At 33.2% G+C, this 20,547-nt stretch overlaps 1 protein-coding gene across 1 annotated transcript in view; it reads left to right on the forward strand.

Moving 5' to 3' along the window:
- The window catches only part of H (transcriptional corepressor hairless), a 43,374-nt gene extending 23,082 nt beyond the window's left edge, over nt 1-20,292 (forward strand). Inside the window, exons 4-5 of the mRNA XM_069816398.1 lie at nt 1,190-2,482; nt 2,608-20,292. Coding sequence (XP_069672499.1) covers nt 1,190-2,482; nt 2,608-2,642 — 1,328 coding nt within the window. The 3' untranslated portion in view covers nt 2,643-20,292. The remainder of the gene's footprint in view (nt 1-1,189; nt 2,483-2,607) is intronic.
- The last annotated feature ends 255 nt before the right edge of the window (nt 20,293-20,547 follow it).

The raw sequence follows: 20,547 nt of genomic DNA on the forward strand, positions 1-20,547 counted from the left end.
GTAATTATTGTGTATTGTAATTATGTTGTTGTTGTTGTCTAATGTCGAGACATAAGGATTCAATCCATGAATCTTCTGGCATTGCAGTACAGTTATGAGAGATTGTTCATCTTCTGGATAAGGATCCAGTTTTCGGTATTGAAATGGATGTTCTCCATTCATTTTAGTGCTTTGATTCTTGCAGATGGTGCAGTGTTCAGAGATACAAATTTTCATGCTTAATAGATGTGACAGTCATGCTCAAGTTTAGTCAGAAAGTTGCGATTGCTTCTTTTCTTAAGTTTGATTTTGTTCACCTGCCACGTTTCTTAAATATTTCTCCATATTTTGTCCTGGAATAATTTCGTTGCTTCTCCTTCATTACTAGTCTTCTCACTGTTTTTATGTCCAGTGAGGTTGAAGTAGATTAAGTGTCACTACCTTCTTAGCAAGAAGGTCTGCAGTTTCATTCCCAGAAATGTCAACATGTGATGGGATCCATTGTAGGGTTATTGATTTTCCTTGTCTGTTGAGGAGTTTTAGTATTTCCCTTTTTTTTTCTCTAGTTTTGGATGTAGGCTGAGTATTTGAAGTAATAGTGTGGATTGCCGCTTGTGAGTCAATCAGAATTACTACTTTTTGAAAGGCTTTAGGCCTGAGCAGAAGTTGCTGTAATGCTGTGTTGATTGCTTTTGTTTCTTCATCGAATTTTGTTTTGTTTTTTCCTATAAAAATATGAGAGAAGAGCTCACTGTGTATTCCTGCTTCTGCTCCAAGACCTTTGTTGGTTTATACTTATATTCATATGAGGCCTCGAAGTCCTCATTGATGTATTATAATTATATATTGTGTATTGTTTAGTGTGTATTAATTGTTTTGTTGTGTTTTGTAATTATTGCGTGTAATTAAGTTCCACTGCCACCGGTGTTTGCCCACTTGCAGTGTAAATAAATACATACATACTACCAAAGAAGAAAGATAAAGGATAAAATTTATGTTTATAAACTCCACATTTACTTCATTTGTAGCTGAATAAGTTCCCTTTAGTAAAGTTTATATTATCCATGCATGCTGTATCATAGTATAAAATTTGTATACATGTTATTGAATGATACTTTGTTCTTCCATTTTTAATTATGAATAAGGCATGTGACATTTTTCATCTTTAGGTGTTTACAATGGTAATATAAGTAATTCCTTGTGTTTCCAGTGTCAGATGACAACTCATCAGTTCAGTCATCACCATGGCAGCGTGATCACTGCTGGAAGCAAAGTAATCCACGTCATAATATTAGTAAGGAGATGACATTCATCATGCAACCACTGCGACATATGTTGTATATTCGGAACTTGCACTTATTCTCCAATACTATTCGACGAAAAAGAAGATGTCCATATGATCCCACAGAAGTTACTGCTTTAGATATGAACAATACAAACAATAGGAAATTAGTGAGGGTGAAAAAAATAGGATCCAATCCAAACAAATTGACTGTTATAGTACAAACACTGTGGGAAAGAGTGCAGGGATTGACAAGTAGTGAAACAGTGGCAAGTAGCAGCAGTGGGGTGAGTACGTCTATGCCAATGCAGAACCATGCAAGGACAGTAAATGTGGCTGCCAGTCGCATGGATCCAAGCATCATCTCTCCGCGCAAAAGAATTCTCCGCGAGATGGAACGAGTTAGCCTGGAAGACTTGGCCAACTCAAAACGGCAGCGAGCTCGTACCACTAGTGCCTTGCCCCACAATAACAACAACAATGGTAGTAGCAGCAACTGCACCGTCACGTGCCAAACACTGCAACCTGGTAGTGCCCTACCTTCTCCGCCACAGTCAGGAACAAAGAGTAGTGTAAGCAGTTGCAGCTATAGTATCACATCCTTGCTGGGCACATGTCGGGAAGACGAGAGTTCTACAGCTGGAGCAGGAATCCAAGATGGTGAACCCTCGTTCCTACGCAATCTGCTCAAATCTCCGTCTCAGCAAACTACATCTCCTGAGCCGAGTCCCAGGCCTAAGGGAAATAAGACTGGAGGAAGTAGAAAAACTTCACCCACTCAGCATCGGCAAATTAGGTCACCATCTCACCACGGATCCCCCACTTTGTCCCCATCACCAGAATCGCTTCGCTCAGGGCTACGAACTCCTGTTGTTCCGTCCGTGGGAAACTCCTCTCATTCGTCCCATTTATCAACGTTTCTGCCACCACCATTGTTATATGCTCCTCCGCTCACATCTCCTTACCTACCTCACCACCCAACTCAAGCCCTTGGTCATCATCCCTATTATTCTGGATTACCTCCTGTTCCTCCACCATATCGTAGCTCACCATCACCCATCCCTTCATATTGGGTCAACTACCCGCTCTCTAGTCTTCCACGGGGAGCACTGTACCCTGGGCTGGTGCCCCCTTGCCATCCTCCTCCGCTCAGCCCCTGTCCATGGGGGCCAATGACTCCACAACCTCTGGATGACTTCAAGAAAGACGATGGTGCTTCAGGTAAAGATGAATCTTAATGTTTTGAAATTACATTATTATTATTATTATTATTATTATTATTATTATTATTATTATTATTTCTGTATGCTGTTTTTAAGTATTAATATGAGATTTACTATTTTTAGATGTTCCACTCAACCTGTCTAAACATGCTGGGTGAGACCAGTTGCAGCACAGTGTGAAGATGTCTAAATGTATATATAGATGGTGCTGGGGTTGGAAGAGTAAGTTGAGTGACCTGGTTGTACCTGGATCTGAATCAGTTGACTTATAAAACCTCACTTAAGCACTGTTTTTGCAGTGTGTTCATGAAGACCGAGGGCTGAATAAACAGGTTTGAATGAAGTAGAAATGAAATACTCGAAACTTCAATAACGTAGTTGCGTGGTAATTATTTGTATGTATAGACACTTTAAAAGTGGGGTAGAATGTTTCTGAATTGTTTGTTTGTTTATTATTTTTTTAAGAATGCAGGAGAACTAACACTAATGTGCCTTGTTAGAGGCGAATGATTGATGACATAGGTCACTTGTAAAGTTAGAATTAGATGAGGTTGTTTTTTATATCTGAGATTTATGAGTACATAAGTGTTTTCTTTTTTGTTGTTCTTCTGTTCCCTTCCCTTCTCATCACCTAGCTTTTCTGTTAATGGTAAAGGCCATTGAAAATGGTCTTTGCCATTTTGTGTGGATTTTCATGGTCATTTAAGATCCAGAGCACTTTTCTAGAAAATCCATCTGTCGTTTTGACAAATCCATGCCAATTAAAATTTATATTTGTGATACCTTTCCAGTATTCACTTTCATTAGTTATAAAAATGTATATTTTAACCAGTGATTTGTTCACTGTAGATTGAAGAAAAGTACGGTAATTTGGCTTTCTGAGTGAATGCTGTCAGAATCTCATGTCAGATAAAACAGGCTTACCTAAAACAGTGGTTAATAAATCTAGAAAACTATTGGTATGCAGTTGTCATTTGTCTCCAGTGGCCACCAAAATGCATTGTAATTTGATGCTTCAGTCACTTCACTGATACAGTTACATTATTGCAAACCATCATTCAGCTTTGCAGTTAAGACCTTTCATGAGAACATCATACATGCAGGACCATGAACATATTTTCTATTGTTATTTATATAGAGCTTCTAGTCTTTTCTATAATTCACAATTAGTGCACAGTATAACTTACTTGTAACTCACTGTCAATCAGGAGTCTTATGCCTGACATAGTTGTGTCCCGATGAATTCAGTTAGCAGAAAGACCAGGGGCATAGTGGGGTCTCATTGAATTTAGATAGCAAAAGGAAGGTGTAAGTTACGCTCTAACAGAACTTTGAAATTAGAATATTATCTTATTAATAAAAATTTTAAAATGAAGTGGTTATTGTGACATGAAATAAATTATCGGTTGCACTACAGTAAAATGGTTATCATGACATGAATAATTTCACATAGGTTATAAAGAAGCTGCATTTTACAACGGCATGTGTCTGTCTAGGTAGTTTACCATTTGTGAATTTCTTCTATGGCCTGATTTAAGAAGCAGAGTCTTTCACGATATTTCTTACAATTACCCTATATTTAATTTTTATACTTAAGGTGTTCAACAGAATATATGTGTTCGTCCATATATCTTTTAAAGCATTGTAAAGTTACTGTAAAATTGGAATGCTTTTGGGAGAATTATCTATTTGAACTACTATGGAATGGCTTGCATGCATTTGTCGTTAATTCATTGCTGTTGAGTTAATGTCCACATTTGAGGTGGAAACGGGGTTTCTAGTGCAATGTATATTCCCAAAAAATAATCACTGAAATATCTATTTGTTCATCCATCACTCATTATGTCAATGGTGAAATAAGTTTCTACTTCATCCTGATGTGGTAACATCAAGCCAAATATATGTTTCAACCACTTTTCTACAAAATAAAGCTATTGTTATAATATTCATCACTAGTTGCAGGAAAGAAGAAGCTTTTGAATGAATATAAATAAATTCACTTTATTTACTCTCAGGGTTCATACAGCTATTCTAAGACAAAAATTGTGTATTTTCCAGTACTATGTTTGTACAAGATGAAATCTACAACCTGTCAGCTTACAGTGTTGCCACAGTTGAAAGAGTATTGCATGCATTCCAATTCCGAACTCAACATCTCCATCCCAACTTCGACACATTTTTCTTCGACGCTGGCCAGAACTTTAGAACTAGACATTGATCTCTTTTGTTGCGAATGGACAAAATGCTAATGGCACTTCCCAGCACACTAGTACTGAGGCATCGTTTCTACTTGGTGTAGGATGATTAAATAACAATGTCCATTTTACTTCACGAAATGTACGAGTTTTTAAGCTTTCATGGTGAATGTGTTCAGAAGTATACTTTTGGGTACTCCACTGTATACTGAAACTTAACATCTCCAACATTTCAGAACTATATATAGGTTCAGTCATCAAGGCCAATAGGTACAACCTGAAGAGTCACCTACTCTGTTCGGCTCATTATGACTGACTTTTCTGTTAAAGCGAGAAAAAGAGGTGGGAGGGGAGTTGGATAAAAGAAAAAGTGAGAGAATTTATAATGTTTATCTATCAAACTCCCCATCCTGTTTCCATATTTGAAGGATCATCACCCATCATTATTATTATTACTAACATCATCATCATCATCATCATCATCATCATCATCATTATTGAAATGACTGGTAGGCAGATGGATTTATGGCCTCTAGCAAAATAACCATGGTAATGAAGGTATACCATCTGTAGTTTATACAGAACTAGAAAGGCATTGACAGTTCTTTCTCTCTCACATGCAGGAAGAGAGCAATGTTGTAAAGTTGTGCGGTGTGGCTGTTTGCACTGCCTGTCTACCTCTTGTGTCGGAATTGAGCAGCTGACAAGATCATAAATTTGTATCATATGGATTCTTTGACTAGAATAATATAATAATAATAATAATAATAATAATAATAATAAACAGAAGTATGAGCGAATGCGAATATGGTACATAGTGTGCAAGCGATATATGATATAAAACATAATCCAGATTTTGTGGTAATAAATTTGAAGTTATAAAGGAAAGATACAGTTTTTAGCTCCATGGGCCGCCTTGCACCTTACATTGTAGAGAAGTGTTAGGCTTACATAAATCAAAGTGTCATAATGTGGCGAACAGTACACAGAAAGTAGTTGGGTGTGTGGTTTATCTGAGCCAGACATTTCAGATCATCGTATCAGTAATAATGACATAGAATGAAATATGCCTACTTTAGTTGATCTTGGTGATGTAAATAGGGTGAGAGATGATAGTGATCCTATTTCTGATGATCCTACAATATGGATCATAAATTAATCCCTTCACTATCATATCAGTAAATAAGATTACGTTGCTAAAAATATGGATAGTGACTTTAAAAATTCATGCATGCAGACTTTCCGAGGTTTACTCAGGTAAAAGTTTGTTTTACATAACCATGAGAAATGGCAAGAAACAAAGACGTCACTTCTCTCCATTTATACCTTACAACCAGTATTTTTTTTTTATTAAAACCTAAATTCTTTACGATAGTGTGCAAAGAAGAAACACTACCATTGAAAAAATTCGCATCTCGCAACGAAGTTTTGTAGCTTTTTAAACTGAGGATGGTAATATACTATATATTATATTCCACCGTATTGCATCCTTCTGGAAGGTATCTAAATTTTTTACCTGTTTTTCCACTTTCCATTCCTTTCCCGGAGTTTCAAATTGAGATGACCCATTCTCTTGCTCATTCAACTTGAATTTCTTCTTTCCTATTTTAAGAGCTGCGTTCTTTCATTTTTAGAGTCTCTGCAGTTGTGTTTACTACCTGTTGTACGGGAATAAGTGGCCACCATTCTCTCTTTCTTTCTCAAAATAGCCTTGCATGTTACAAGTAATTTCTCTCGTCTAACTTGTAAGGAGAGCACATTTTCCAATATACTTCTTGATGTCCCTTGTAGCACTGCTTTCTCCCTCTGAAATCATGGCTCGTTCTGTGCTGCTAACTGCAGGAGTACTGCCTTGCAACACACTATAAATGAACGACATTATAAATAGCATTACAAATATACTTACAACTAAATTCAAAATAATTCTACCTCCATCAACAATAAAGTAACTACAGAAACAATATTCACGACAAAACACCAATGCTTGTTGTAACAAAATAACCATATTCAACAGTTCCAACTAAACTAAACATCTGGCTATCAAATGCTCACTGCGAAACAGCCAGTAACTCCATTCTGTCACTGTGGACTCTGATTAGCTGGTTTGAACGGTTCCCATGATGACACTTTGAGCTGCTGCACTGTCAATATCTTTCTAGTTTTGTATAGACTGTAACTTTTCACTTCATTGTTACATTAAAAGAAAATATTGAATATCTAGTTATTAAAAGTAAAAATATGATATTACTGCCTGTCGTGGTTTAGAGAGCATGTTTTATTTTATTAATTGTTTTTTTTTTAATCTTAAACTAATTAAAGATCCGTTTTTATAAGTTTTCTCATAACGAAACCTGTTTATAAAGTTGAAAACATATAGCTAGCTTGAATGTTATAAAAATATTTGTACTTTAGAACTGTTGATTCCAATCTATTAAACGATCATAATTTAATACATTAGTTTCTTATGTAAATTTAATATTACGAAATGACGAATTCGTGTGATGTATATTTATAAATGATAAATAGTAAAATTCTGCTTAATTATAGCCAACCATGACAATTTATATTAATTGTTATTACTTTCTGAATATAGCATGCATTACAACTTATAATGTAATAATATGATACACACATTGGTACATGCTTTTATATATGTACATAAAATTGACTCTTTCTATAGGCTAGTGAAATTTTATATTTTAATGGTCTCGAATAAATTTATCTGTTCAGAAATTTCGATTTAAGATATTATTTATTGTACCTTACGTCTTAATGATGCACTGCCATGTATGTTGTTTGCCATGTACAGTGCAAACCTTTCAGCATTGTAAAAGTATTATAAAAATAAAAGTAGGCTAAAGTGCCTATTCGATTTCAATACATTCCAGTTGTATCCATAATCTGACATACTGTCACAAAACTGATATTATTTTATGCCATATTTTGCTTTTATTCATCTTTATAAAACCAGATGCAAGAAACTTTTCATACGACTTCCATCATTTTTCCATTTTATATTTTAGGCACATGATAGTGTTCATGCTAAGCCACTAGGTGGCGGCATTAGCTTCTTTTGCACCCGAAGTGGACATGAAGCTCTTTTCCTCTCTTAGTCTTAATTTAGTAGTGTAATGTATGTGTGGCTCATATATCTTTTTTTTACTAATGTCAGGCACTTGTGTCGTTCACCCAAGCATCCCCATCTAGTTGGTAATACACTGAAGCTTGTAGTTCTTTCAGCTGCCATGAAACATTAGACTGATAAATATGTAATAATAATAATAATAATAATAATAATAATAATAATACAGTAAAACTTTTGTACATTTCTCAGTTACGTATTTTTGACACTTTACTCTTTTTTCTTTTGAGGTCCCACAAAATTCATGCACTTTCCATTCTGATTTATTCCAGATATATATTTTTCGTTTATTCGTCTTTTACACTTGTTTGTGTTTAGTCAACAGTTCGAAGACTGGTTTGAGCCTCATAAGTGATACCAATACGACATCACTCAAGAGGCAACTAAGCCAGGAGATAATGGGGTGGGGTGGCCTCCATTTCTTTTTACACTTATATGATTGTATTTTAAACCTCAGGAGACACGAAACTACATTCTAAATCTGTTATTATTTTAAATAATCCAACCGGCCTGGGTTCTATTCCCAGCAGGGTCAAATTTTCATGTAAAATTTCTACCTTGGGACTAGGGGAGGTGACAGTGCTAAACTTCTAATCACAAGATTGTGCATCAATATGCCTGGGTTACATCCCAAATCTCTGCAGTGCATATGAAGAGAAGGTACATGGCACTGTTGATAGTGGTTCATCCATCGGATGGGGACGTTAAGCCTGGTGGCCCCCTTGGTGCTATTCAACAGGAGTAGGCTACATGCTGGCAGCGAGTTTCCCCTTCTCCTTTCCTCATCTTCTTATCATCCTGATCCATTCCCTACACTACATTTACACGAACACTTACATATACACTCACCCTAGAAGACGACATAACACAACACACAGATATACATCATGCATAGCATGGCCCGTTGAAATGGTGTGTAACTCGAAAATGGGTCACAATCCTGCCATCTATCCGCAGTATGCAGAACTCAAATCACGTAAGTGAAGTGGGTAGACATTGGATGCACGCACAATTTAAAATTGAATATTAAACAATTATAGGGTTTGAAAAATTTATGTAATTCAACAGAAAAAAATTCATGAAATGTTGATCGTTTAAAGATATCAAGTTTATTTCAGTACATTTTCACAGAAAAGTTGTACTTAACGAGTTCCTTGTACTGTAATATATTTCAGGTAGATTTCTGTGAAACTGCATACCTAGTAATACTGTGTAAAACACATAATATGGAAGAATGCACAATTTCAGTTTCAATAACTTAACATAACTTTTTTTTTAGCTGTGTACAATTTCTCAAGAAATTAAGCAGGTTATTAAAAGAAGTAAATAAATCATGAACGTCACATTTTTTTGTGTGGTAGGGCTTAACAGACAAGAGACAGTAGCTAAAAAATTGACAGTGGAAACTTGCTTTCAAAGAATTCTGCATAAATACGTAATTTATTAAAATTACTTTTCAGGCATAGTAACCCCTCGACATAAGATATATTTACGTCACAAAATCCTCATTTCTTGTACTGGTATTATTTAATGAGTAAGAAGAGACTTCAGTAACAATTTAAAGTGATAGACATTTCTGCAATTACATAAGTTTGTCCGTCTCCTCCTATTTATCTTAGAAAATATGCTAAACATCAAATGCAGTTAGATAATTCTTGTTCTTAGACCATTCTTAAATTTCATTTTTTCCAAACTCTTGCCTGTCCTTGGATTTTGGCCTTCTCTCTGGAAAATATGTTAGTTAAAAGCCTTGTTTCTATAATGGGTCAGTTGTTAGATTTATACCATGAAACTAGAAACACATTGTAGTTCTTTACAGTTGTTGTGGCCTGTATAGTCCTGCTGTATGATGTTATTCATATTGATGCCTACTATATTTTTAAATTGTATTTTATTCTTTTGGGTCTAGGTAGGCTATCTGAATTAAAAAGAAATAATAGGAATCCGGTTTTCATTTGTTTAACATAATAACAATACAAACTACTTTGTATGTAGAGGTCTAGTGACAACAAAATGATATTGGAATTGTCTTTTAAATGTGTTATTTAAAAAAACAAAAGAATCTAAGACAGTGTTACACAGTATGTTGCTCTTTTTTGCTTCTTTTCCTCCTGAATTATGGAATAACGAAACAGTCTTGCATAAAATTAAGGGTGAATGGTACATCAAAAGCCAAAAAAAGTAATAGTATTCTAAACGCATTTCTCTTTAGACTATAATCTAATTTAACGAATATATTTGAATATATGGAGTTTTGTACTTATTACAAACGATAATGTCTGCTTTTGTTAACTCTGGCGGCCATGTAGGTCAGTTGGTAGAGCAACTGGTCCCAGATATATTCGCAGATAATAACAGGATTCTTCTCATTACCAAAACTACCAGAATGGTCCTGGGGTTCACAGAGCCTCGTGTCAAATTGAGTATTGAATTTTCCTTGGAGTAGAGACACTTAGAATGTGGTGCTAACCACACCATTCTAGTGAGTAGGTTACAAAAGCATGGAGCTCTACCTTTATGCCCCCATGCACCTTCTTAGTGTTGCAACGGGAAGAGTACCTTTACCTTTTTGTTAACTCTGAACAGAAACACATCTAGAATTAGGGGAAAAAGAATTACAAACACTCTTCATTATCAGGTCGTGATTTTAAAAGGTACTGTCATAATTTAAAAAAAGAAGCCATGACAGTCTTAAGAATTTGTTAGAAAAGCACTTGGAGTTTAATATGCGTCATTGTCTAAATTTCTGTAGCAAAGTGAGATGCAAAATACAAATACTTTCTGTAGTATAATGTCAGTGGTTTTCAGTATGTTCATTTAAACTCAATATATTGAGCTGAAAAGGGGGTATCTGGAAAACATAGTAGACAGAGTCCTTCCAGGAAGATGTAAACACAAGAGAAATTACTTAATTATATTTCATTTAAGGTAATCTGTTATAAGAGGAAAACATAATATTATCGGTTTACAAGCAAAACACATTATGTCAAAAATATTACCTCTGAGAAAAGGGCATTTTGAAAGCTCTTGACAAAATAATATAAATTAAATATTATATATACTATATATATATAAATATATAAATTAAATTGAATTGGTGTCCGTTGGAGTATAGAAAACATTTATTTTATAAAAATTGCAAATCTATATTTCTTTCATTATTATTGACGAATTATATTTCTGATAGTTTAAATAATTCTGATAGTAAAGTGTAGTGTGTTGATTGCATACAGTTTACTAACAGCAAATGTTGATTAATGTAATAATAAATTAAAAACTTCATTAGATTCCTTCTTTATTTCTTTCTTTCATTGCTACTGTCATTCTTTTGTTACTTTATAAATGCAGTATGCATAAAGTGGTGGCTATATAAATGTGTCAGGAACTTTTAGAAGGAACTGCAGAGTTGTTGGTGGTGTGCATGCTTTTCATCTAGAAAATATTCAAGTGACAATGTGTGCCATTAGATATGATGCCTGCAGACAGTGATGACAGAGAAATTTTTTGCTTGTATAATGATAAAATATTGTTATTTGTGATTGAATTTATTCACTGGTCTATCTAAGTTTGCTTTCACACACACAGTTACACCCAAGCACGCATCCATAACAAAATCAATAGCTTTGCTTCAAGTTATTTTCCGTAAATAAAATCATTCTAAGAAAGAAAGAAATTTTAATTCGTAGATTTTTTTAAACAATATTTTTGTAAAATTGTCTGCTCTTCTCTTACATAATGGATTGATCCCTGAGCACGAGTTTTACTCTTTACAGGGACACACTAGAATATGGATTCTTGTTTTTATTTATATAAGTGTTTTTATAGCAACTTTTTATCTACAGCCATAATGTTTTAAAATCGCTCCTTCTTTTAAAAATATATAATGATTTGCAAGGAGTTGTTTTATTGTTACAGCCACAATAATTAAAATTAGAATATCACATTGACATGCAATGACATTATTTTAAGAAATTCTGGTTTTACAATAAGTTGACATTATTGGATCACCTATATGTGTATACGTGTGTGTGTGAAGAAGGAAGAGAGATACAATGGAAGTAATTCCATTCCATTCTATCTTTCTCCAGTATTATAAGGGACCAATTGGTATATTTAAATTATATGCAGTGTTGTTTGCTACTTGTGAAAGTTTGAAATTACTTTCAGGACCGTTACATTTATTTAAACAATTATATTACACGTAAATTTAATTTGAAATTTATAAAATATTTTGAAGTTCTGGTGTATTGAAATAATGCTCTGATTTCTATTTCGTTCTTCCTGTGCTGTCGAATTTCTTGTATAATATCGTGTTTTTATCCAGGGGGAATGCAATAAACGCTGTATTCTTCTTTTTATGTGTCTGCGTTAGTAAAGTAACTTTTACTTGCACTAGAAAAAGACTTGACCTTACCCCAAATATACACCTGTGTCACTGTCAAGGGTTCTGTTTGTTCTTGTATCAGGAGTGATGAGTTTATATTGGTTGCATATATTCTGAGATGTGTACAGTATTTTGATTAAAATGCAATATTATTGTTAATAATAAGCTCTCTAAATAATTTTTAAAGAATGGAGTAATTTTTTGTCATGTAAGATATTATACATATTTTTTCTTCTTAAATGGAATAGTGATTAGTTGTAACTCATTTAAAAGGCAAGCCTGTACAAACTAACAAATATTAGATTTTCTGTTATTTCATCTAAGCATATTTTGTGAAATATTAAGTTATCACTTAAAAAATGGTATAAATGATTTATATTTCCAAAATGAGCTATGTATGTTCTAAGTACATTCTTGCCATAGATTCATTTCTCATCAGCATACCATAATAAAATATCAGAAAATAATCCATGTAAAGCTCTGAATGCATCCATTGTACTGAGTAATAGTACTGTATTATCTCTTACAGCAAATTTTTTATTAATGCATATTTATCTATCCCTTTTAAGATTTTTTTTTTTATTGTAATTGAGAGAAATTCCTTGTAATAATAGGATATGAGTACTATCTGTTACATGGGTGAAGATTCCAATTACAGAAATCAGAAATTTGATAGAATATTTTCAGGCTACTTTTAAAATTTATGCATTGTAATCAAGTGGTGTTCCCTTTATTTATAAAATATTATTAATAATTTATCCATAAACATTTACATTTACTTCATGTGTTATGTATGTATTCTGTAAATTCCTCTTACCACATTCATACAGAGTGAAGATGTTCTAAGCGCTACAATATTAATATGTCTTACTGAAAGTAGGGAGAGGTTTTGTTCTCATTTTTATTTCATTATGCCAAGATGGATGTTGACATGATTGTCTTTTATAAAACTTTATTAAAACTAATTAAAAGTTATTTTCAAATTTATTTTATATTTGCATTTATCATTCACCATTCTGAGGATCAGAATTAGTTTCATGTATGTAGAAATAATGCATTTTTTCCTCCATTTTGAAAATACATAACAGTTGCGAGTAAAATTTTAATAATTTTTAAGTTTTAATAAACTATATTATACATGAATCCGCTCGCACGTGCGCACACATACACACACACATACACACAAGTAATTTTATAGAAGGTAGTAGTTGAAGGCTAAGGAAAAAAACAGAGAATGTCCATTTTTAGTAATTTTGTGATATATGGTGTATTGGTGGCAACTGAGACTGCAGAACTGTCCAATCATAAAGGTTTTAAAAGTGGAAATGTCAAAGTATTAAAACAAGATTTTCTCAATAATGCTGTTCTGTGACATTCCCTGTTTCTTTCCCTTGTCCTTCATCTCGGATCACTATGTAACAGATTGCTCAGTCTTATAGCTTTGACGACAACTTTTATCAAGTTTATTATACTGACATCTAGTGACAGTAGGAGGAGTCACGTCATAACTCCCATTTGAATTGCATGGAGCAACTGTACTTCCATCTAGCTGCTGTTTTTAAGTCAATAGTGATGATTCTGGTGGTTGTTCTCTTTCACCTGCTACCATTTTTAACATTATGATGGCCAATCTGTTATATACGTGATCAGGGCCTTCATTTATCATGTTATTTCAGAAATATGAACTCACTACTGACACTGTTATAACATTTTCGTATTAGTATAAAAGAAGATGCAGTTCTTTATATCATGAAATAAATATCTGTTCTTTTTCAAAAGAAGTTATGATTTGGTACTATTATTTATGTTGTGATTGTTCATTTTCATTTTGTCTTCATTTACTCTTCAAAAGCATCCTTAATGTAATTGTCTCTGAAAAATGTAAAACTGACAACTGATTTCAGCTCGTACAAAAAATGTACAATGTTAGAAATAATTGATGGCACAACTGTTGGTGGTAAAAAAGTTTAAGTACTAAAGAGTGATTCACACCAGTAAATTTGTATATGTGCTGTCTCTGTACTATTTTCCCTGGTGGAGCAGTCAGTAATATGCTGGCTTGCGATGTTGGGGGGGCCCAGGTTCAATTCCTGGTCAGGTGTGAATTTTAATTATTTTTTTAAATAACGTCGCTAATTTTTATACACGTTACCTGTCTGCATTCAATTTTTTTTAAGTGGAACAACTTGTACCAAACACCTGTGGGTTAATACTTGGCTCGTGTTGCTGCTATAGAATGAATTACTATAGTCTACATCCCTAGTTGACAGTGTGACGATTAAACATAATATATTATTAAAAGTAAGTAGGTCGCATATAGCAAATGAGTAACGATTTTCACACCCCATTACTTCATTTATAAATCACAGGGCATAACATAATGATTTATTTCCACAACTAATGCAAAACCCGTCTCGTTAATTTAAACTAAATTAAGTTCATGATTTAAGTAAGTCCTGGAGTATTATTACATCACTTCATACAGACCATTTTTGTCATGGATAGTTTTAATCTAGTGGAGAGAACACCTGCTTCCCATGCAGTCGGTGGCGTGTTCGATCTGTTGTCATGTATTCCTTGGAATAGTTTTACTCTCTTTATTTTTTTCTTCTTTATTTTTGTTTTGTTTCATTTACAATCTTTATCACACTACTTATTTATGCTAAAATCTTTTCCCTGGCATTTGTTCTAGCTACTTAGAGATTACATACAACGAAACAGAACGAATGTTATTACCTCAACTAGTGGTTTGCTTGTGAAACTGGTCCTCTGATCACGTGCAATGCCTCCTTTCTGGGACTTTGAAAATATCTGTGTAACGTCAATTGTTTCTAAGACTGTACATTCACATCTTTATAATTGAGTACTCACTTTCACTATAATGAATACTAATTACTCGGTCCATTAGGTCTCAGGTTTCTCTAGGATCGTTCTGCAAATAATGCAAAAGTTATGTTAGTATACATTTCATATATTATGTATATATGTCATGTCTCTCACATTATGAGTCGATAAAGTAGGTTTCCTTCTTAAATAACTAGGTGATATAGTAGAACCCCACTAGTCTGAACTACTGTATTTGGGGCTAGGGCCTGTTTGGATTATCAAAATTTCGGATTAAGTGGGAACAGGAATGCAAGCAGGGAAACCATGAATTATTCCCGCCCCACCTTTTATTGTTCGTTGCTTCATCGAGATTATCTACTCTTCGTCTGAAGAAGCTGACAGATTATATCATCAGAATAGTACAGAAAACAAGTACCAATTCATTCACTAGTGATAAAGTAAATTTCACTTGATATTGTACATTTTGAGAGTTTCTAAATACTGTAGCATTAAATTGAGTTTCAGTTCAAATATATATACATGGTGATCTGTAAGTATCTCATTAATTCCAGGAGGTTATTCTTTGAGATATTTCATACAAAAAAGTGTAATACAATTTTGCTTCCTTTCAGAGATAAAAATTGTTTTATATGAAACATTTCATAGCATACAATGTTAAAACTGAAATATACTAAGACGGTATATTTCAGTTTTAACATTGTATTACAACCTGCTTATCGGATAAATCATATAACATGAAATTTCATAGCATGTTTTGGGAAAGCTATTGATTGAATTTCCAATATGCTCAGTCAATTTAAAAGAGCAGTGTATTATGTTAATAAATGATTGAAAGAATTTTAGTTTTGTTCTTTAAATGTGCAGAAATTTGATCCGAACAAATGTAACTTTTCTTTCCGTAAAGAAATTTACAATACTTCAAAGAACAACCTTCTGAAAAGAATGCCATTACATTTCACTGTGTGTGTGTGTGTGTGCGTGCGTGTGCGTGTGAGTGTGCGTGCGCGCGTGCGCGTTTTTTTTTCTCGAACACCACGTGCACTTTTTTTCCAAAATATACAAGTAAAAAATTCGAAATGAAGTTGACAACATTGCCCAATTTACTCATGGGCAACTCCTAAGGGGGTAGCCCATGCTATTATCTTCTCGCGCAGGTATTTCAATTCTTAACATTGTTAAATGGTGTTTGGATTAGCAGTACATGTGTCAGAATCAAGTTGAAGTGTGATAAGTGTATAGTTTGCGCGTCTTACATTTTCAATGGCTTTGTGATGCATGAGCGCGCATATTGCTCCCTCTTGTTGAAGAGAGTTTCAAAAATTGTAGAATCTCCAATCAGTTGGATGAAACAGAGGACGATTATGTATGGAGAAGTGAGAGTGAAGATGAATGCCTGGGCGACGACAATAATGGTGATGATGAAAACACCGCAGAATGAAGAAGTTAATGGTGATGATAAACCATGTAGAACCATACAGAATTGTGGTAGTTAATTTACTCTTGTGTGCTATTAATATTGCAGGATATCATGTAAATTGCTGATTAAGCAAGACAACTGACATGCGTGCAGTGTGTGCACATAGGATGGGTTTGAAATACATCCTGTTCCAGGATAAAATTTATTGTTAACAGAACTGTATTTGTGTTTAATTGTTTTTAATTTACCATGAATACATTATTTTATTTTTCCCCTCCCTTTCAAAAATGACGTGCATGGGGTATTTGGGGAAATATTGTTTGTGTGTGTGTGTGTGTGTGTGTGTGCGCGTGTGCGGTTTTTTTTTTTTTTTTTTTTTTTTTTTTTTTTTTTTTTTTTTTTTCGGGTTAGTGGAGTTCTACTGTAATTTTAATATAATACACTTCTGCGTACCATTCTTCTTAAAGATTGGAAAAATGAGTTCCAAAGCATTGATAGCTTACCACATGGTTAAGTGCAGTACATTCCTTAACATTTCGTGTCTTGAGGAATTTTTCTTAAGGTTTTATGTGCCTGCTATCCTCATTTAATGTAATTGGCAAATCATTCTATCATATATGAAACCAATTCTGCTTCATATTTGTGATAAACTTGTAAATTAAATTGTGTATTCAACTGAAAAATTACATGCCCTTTTACTCATTTTGATATATGATATGAAATTTGTGTATCAGAGATTGTCTGCATTTATTTTGACTATTCTGTAATTCTCTTCAGAGTTTACTGAACATGAATTGTTAATCATAAATTTGAAAACCTCAAGAAATTCTTTTTTAAGTTGACTGAAATTTTTCCACTACACTTTTCCATATAACTATTTTTGGACATTTGCAGTGTAAATAATAAAATCATAACAAAATGGGAAACAGAAATAGCAGTAGAGTCTATTTGTTGCAATATCTTATTAGTAGTGTCTAAGCTTGGAATTTTTCTAAAGTATTAGTCTCTTTCTAAAATTGAAAGGCGTTAAGTCAATTCTTGATGAAATGGACATTTTGATTGATTTCTTTAATTTTTCCTGGATTTAATAGAGGATGAAACAAGCCAATGATACTTTCTAGCTTAGTAATATTATGGTGAGTAATGCGTAAACACAACAGAAACATAACTTTAAAATTATTAAGCTAATAGAATAGTTTTCTTCAATTACCACAATATTGAAAGAAATGACTTTGTGCCTTCTAACAATAACCGATTCAATTCATTAAACGATCAAAGAGCAGGTGAGTAAGAGAAAAGAAGTACAAAAGAATTCTCGATTATGTAATTATCATTTATCTCCCTTGTAATAGGAAAATATTATATATAGCGCATTATATAATATTATTTTGGATGTATGTTATTGGCTACTTTCTTCGGAATACTAAAGTTCTAATTGTAGGTACATGAGAACATTTATTTTAATGCGAACAGTTTTTCTATACTTTGAAAATATTAGCCCGAATTGTATGAGGAAAGACGGAAGTGCTTTATGAAGCCAAATAATGTAATTAATTTTACTAAATACCATACATTTCTGAAGTGCACATTAGTAAAAATTGAACTTTTTATATAATTAAATGTACACAAAATTCCACCTCTTAAAGTAAACCTATTGGGAAAACTAAATAAATGAATTGCAGTTGTCAATTTTCATTTGAAAGTGATAGGAAAAAAATCTTCTGTCTTACGAGTGCTTCAAGAGCAATTAATTGATACAGAAAGAGAACAGATATGTCAGGTTCACTTTCGTGCTACATCTGCCTCGGGCCCCCCCCCCCTTCTTTGTGACCTGTTCAGAATGTCTTCCTGGACCTTTTATAAGAGTCTCCATTTTCATTTTAGTGGTCGTGTCATTGCGTAAATCTGTAAAATGTGCCATAATATAATTATTATTAATACAGATTTAGCAATTTGATTAGTTTATATGCCAGATTTGACTTCGATTCATATTCAAACCTAATATTTGAAATATGAAGACCATAAACATGTGTCTTCCTATCCATCGCCTTTCTATAATAATATTGGATGCATGTGTTAATGTAAAATAGCACATATCATTCATAAGACGTATGATATTAAATATGTTGTGTTCACATGGATAAGAAGTACAGATCTTTCTTGTAACAATATCAAAAACGAAATTCGAAACATTATTGGAAAAATACAATCCAGGTTGCATTAATCTAAGTTTTCTAGGAAAATATACAGTAACTTTTTCATATACATATATTTCATTAGGAGATATTATTCAGATAACGTAAATTTCTTTCTGTATTTTCGGTTTTAAAGAGTAACTTCAGTGTGCAGACAGTTGATTTGATTCAGATGTTCCATAGCTCACTTTTATATACAGTATAAAAAACTGGAATAAACATTGAATAGTATGAAATTTGATATTATTGTTTTTTACATTGAGAATGTAGGTGCACCTTTAGCCAAATTGCTTTCCACTCTGGTAATTCGGGTTCGAATCCCAGCAGGTCCAAGTGGAATTTTTGGTGGACAAACACAGTGGTGGTAGATTTTCACGGGATACTCTCGTTTCTCCTACCGAAATTCCACCATTGCTCCATTAATCATCATACGGTGTTACATAATTCACCTCTTATGGTGCACCAAGGACAACACCTTCATGGCAGCTGAAAGAACTATGAGCTTCAGCACATTGCCCACTACATAGGTTAGGACGCAAGTGAGGTTCCTTCAATTAGTTTTTAAAATGTTGAAAATGTAAGACTATCTTTATTATTTTAATTATTTCTCACATAAAATTGAATTGAATGCAAGTAAAATTACAGTAATTATATTTACTTCTCACCACACTGCATACAATTTTATATTTTGCAAATTAATTCCTGGACTTGATTAAGAAGAGTCGAGCTTTGTAAATGACTGGTTAGAAGTCAATGGGGTTATAGCTCAGCAATCAATAAAGATCACTTATTTTATCTGTTTTAATCAGTTTACCGGTATATTTAAATTTTTTTTAATGTCAAATAATCAGATTTTTCGACTGGATCGGGGAAGGAGAAAAGAGACAGATGAAGAATGACAACTTTCATCACTTCCTCTTGCCAAATAAACATTATACATAAAATAAAAGTACTTGGAATCTTCATCCATAATGTAAGGCAGTATGATGACATGCAAAAGTCTGCACAAAATGGTATATATTTTATTTATTACAGTATTTCAGTGACTACTGCTGGCCAAATTATTAACAAACCTGCTTATGTAATGTGTGATATGACAATGGGTTTAGCACAATCCACACCTAGAAGAGGAGTGCATTTGTAACGTAGATATTGTAAAATAAAATAATATTTTGTAACAATTCTAATAACATTGTGATTAATTAAGGAAGAAATATAGTATTTTGGTAGAAGTGTTAATATAATACAATCATCATTACTGACAATACTCTGCTTCTACCACTTTTGTTCCTGGCTGCTATATTTGTAGATTAAATTTTTATGTAATGTACTTTGTTAAATGAACATTTTATGCTGTATTTGATTACTGTATCCAAAGTCATGCATATATCAATTGTATCAAAAATAATTTTCATTTTTCAATGTCAGAAATGCTCCTATAAGACTGAATTTGTATGTGACAGTTATGTGTGAATTCATTCTTATTGTTTGCACTACTTTGCTGCTCTTCCAACAACAAAAAAAAGTTCTATTCTTATTTGACTATATGTTTCGTAGTATAAATTGTTAAATTTGCAGATCATCCTCAACATATCTGAAGTAATAACAATATACATGATTTATGAAAATGCGAGTTTCATTTTACTATTCCCCCTAATTATAAACCAGTTTCAATTTAATTACCGTCTACATAAGTTATTGTATTTGTTGGCATATAAGACCCATTTTATTTTTCCTTTGAATATGTTTGAAAAACTGTCGATACTGAATTTGTGAATGGGTCAAAGTTTTATAGGATGCTGTAAAAACTGAGACAGTGGTTAAATCATATAAGTAGTGTAGCATTAGTATTGCATGGATGGTACAAAGGACAATTTGTTGTA

This window comes from Periplaneta americana, chromosome 17 (assembly GCF_040183065.1).
Source record: "Periplaneta americana isolate PAMFEO1 chromosome 17, P.americana_PAMFEO1_priV1, whole genome shotgun sequence".
Classification (NCBI taxonomy): Eukaryota; Metazoa; Arthropoda; class Insecta; order Blattodea; family Blattidae; genus Periplaneta; species Periplaneta americana.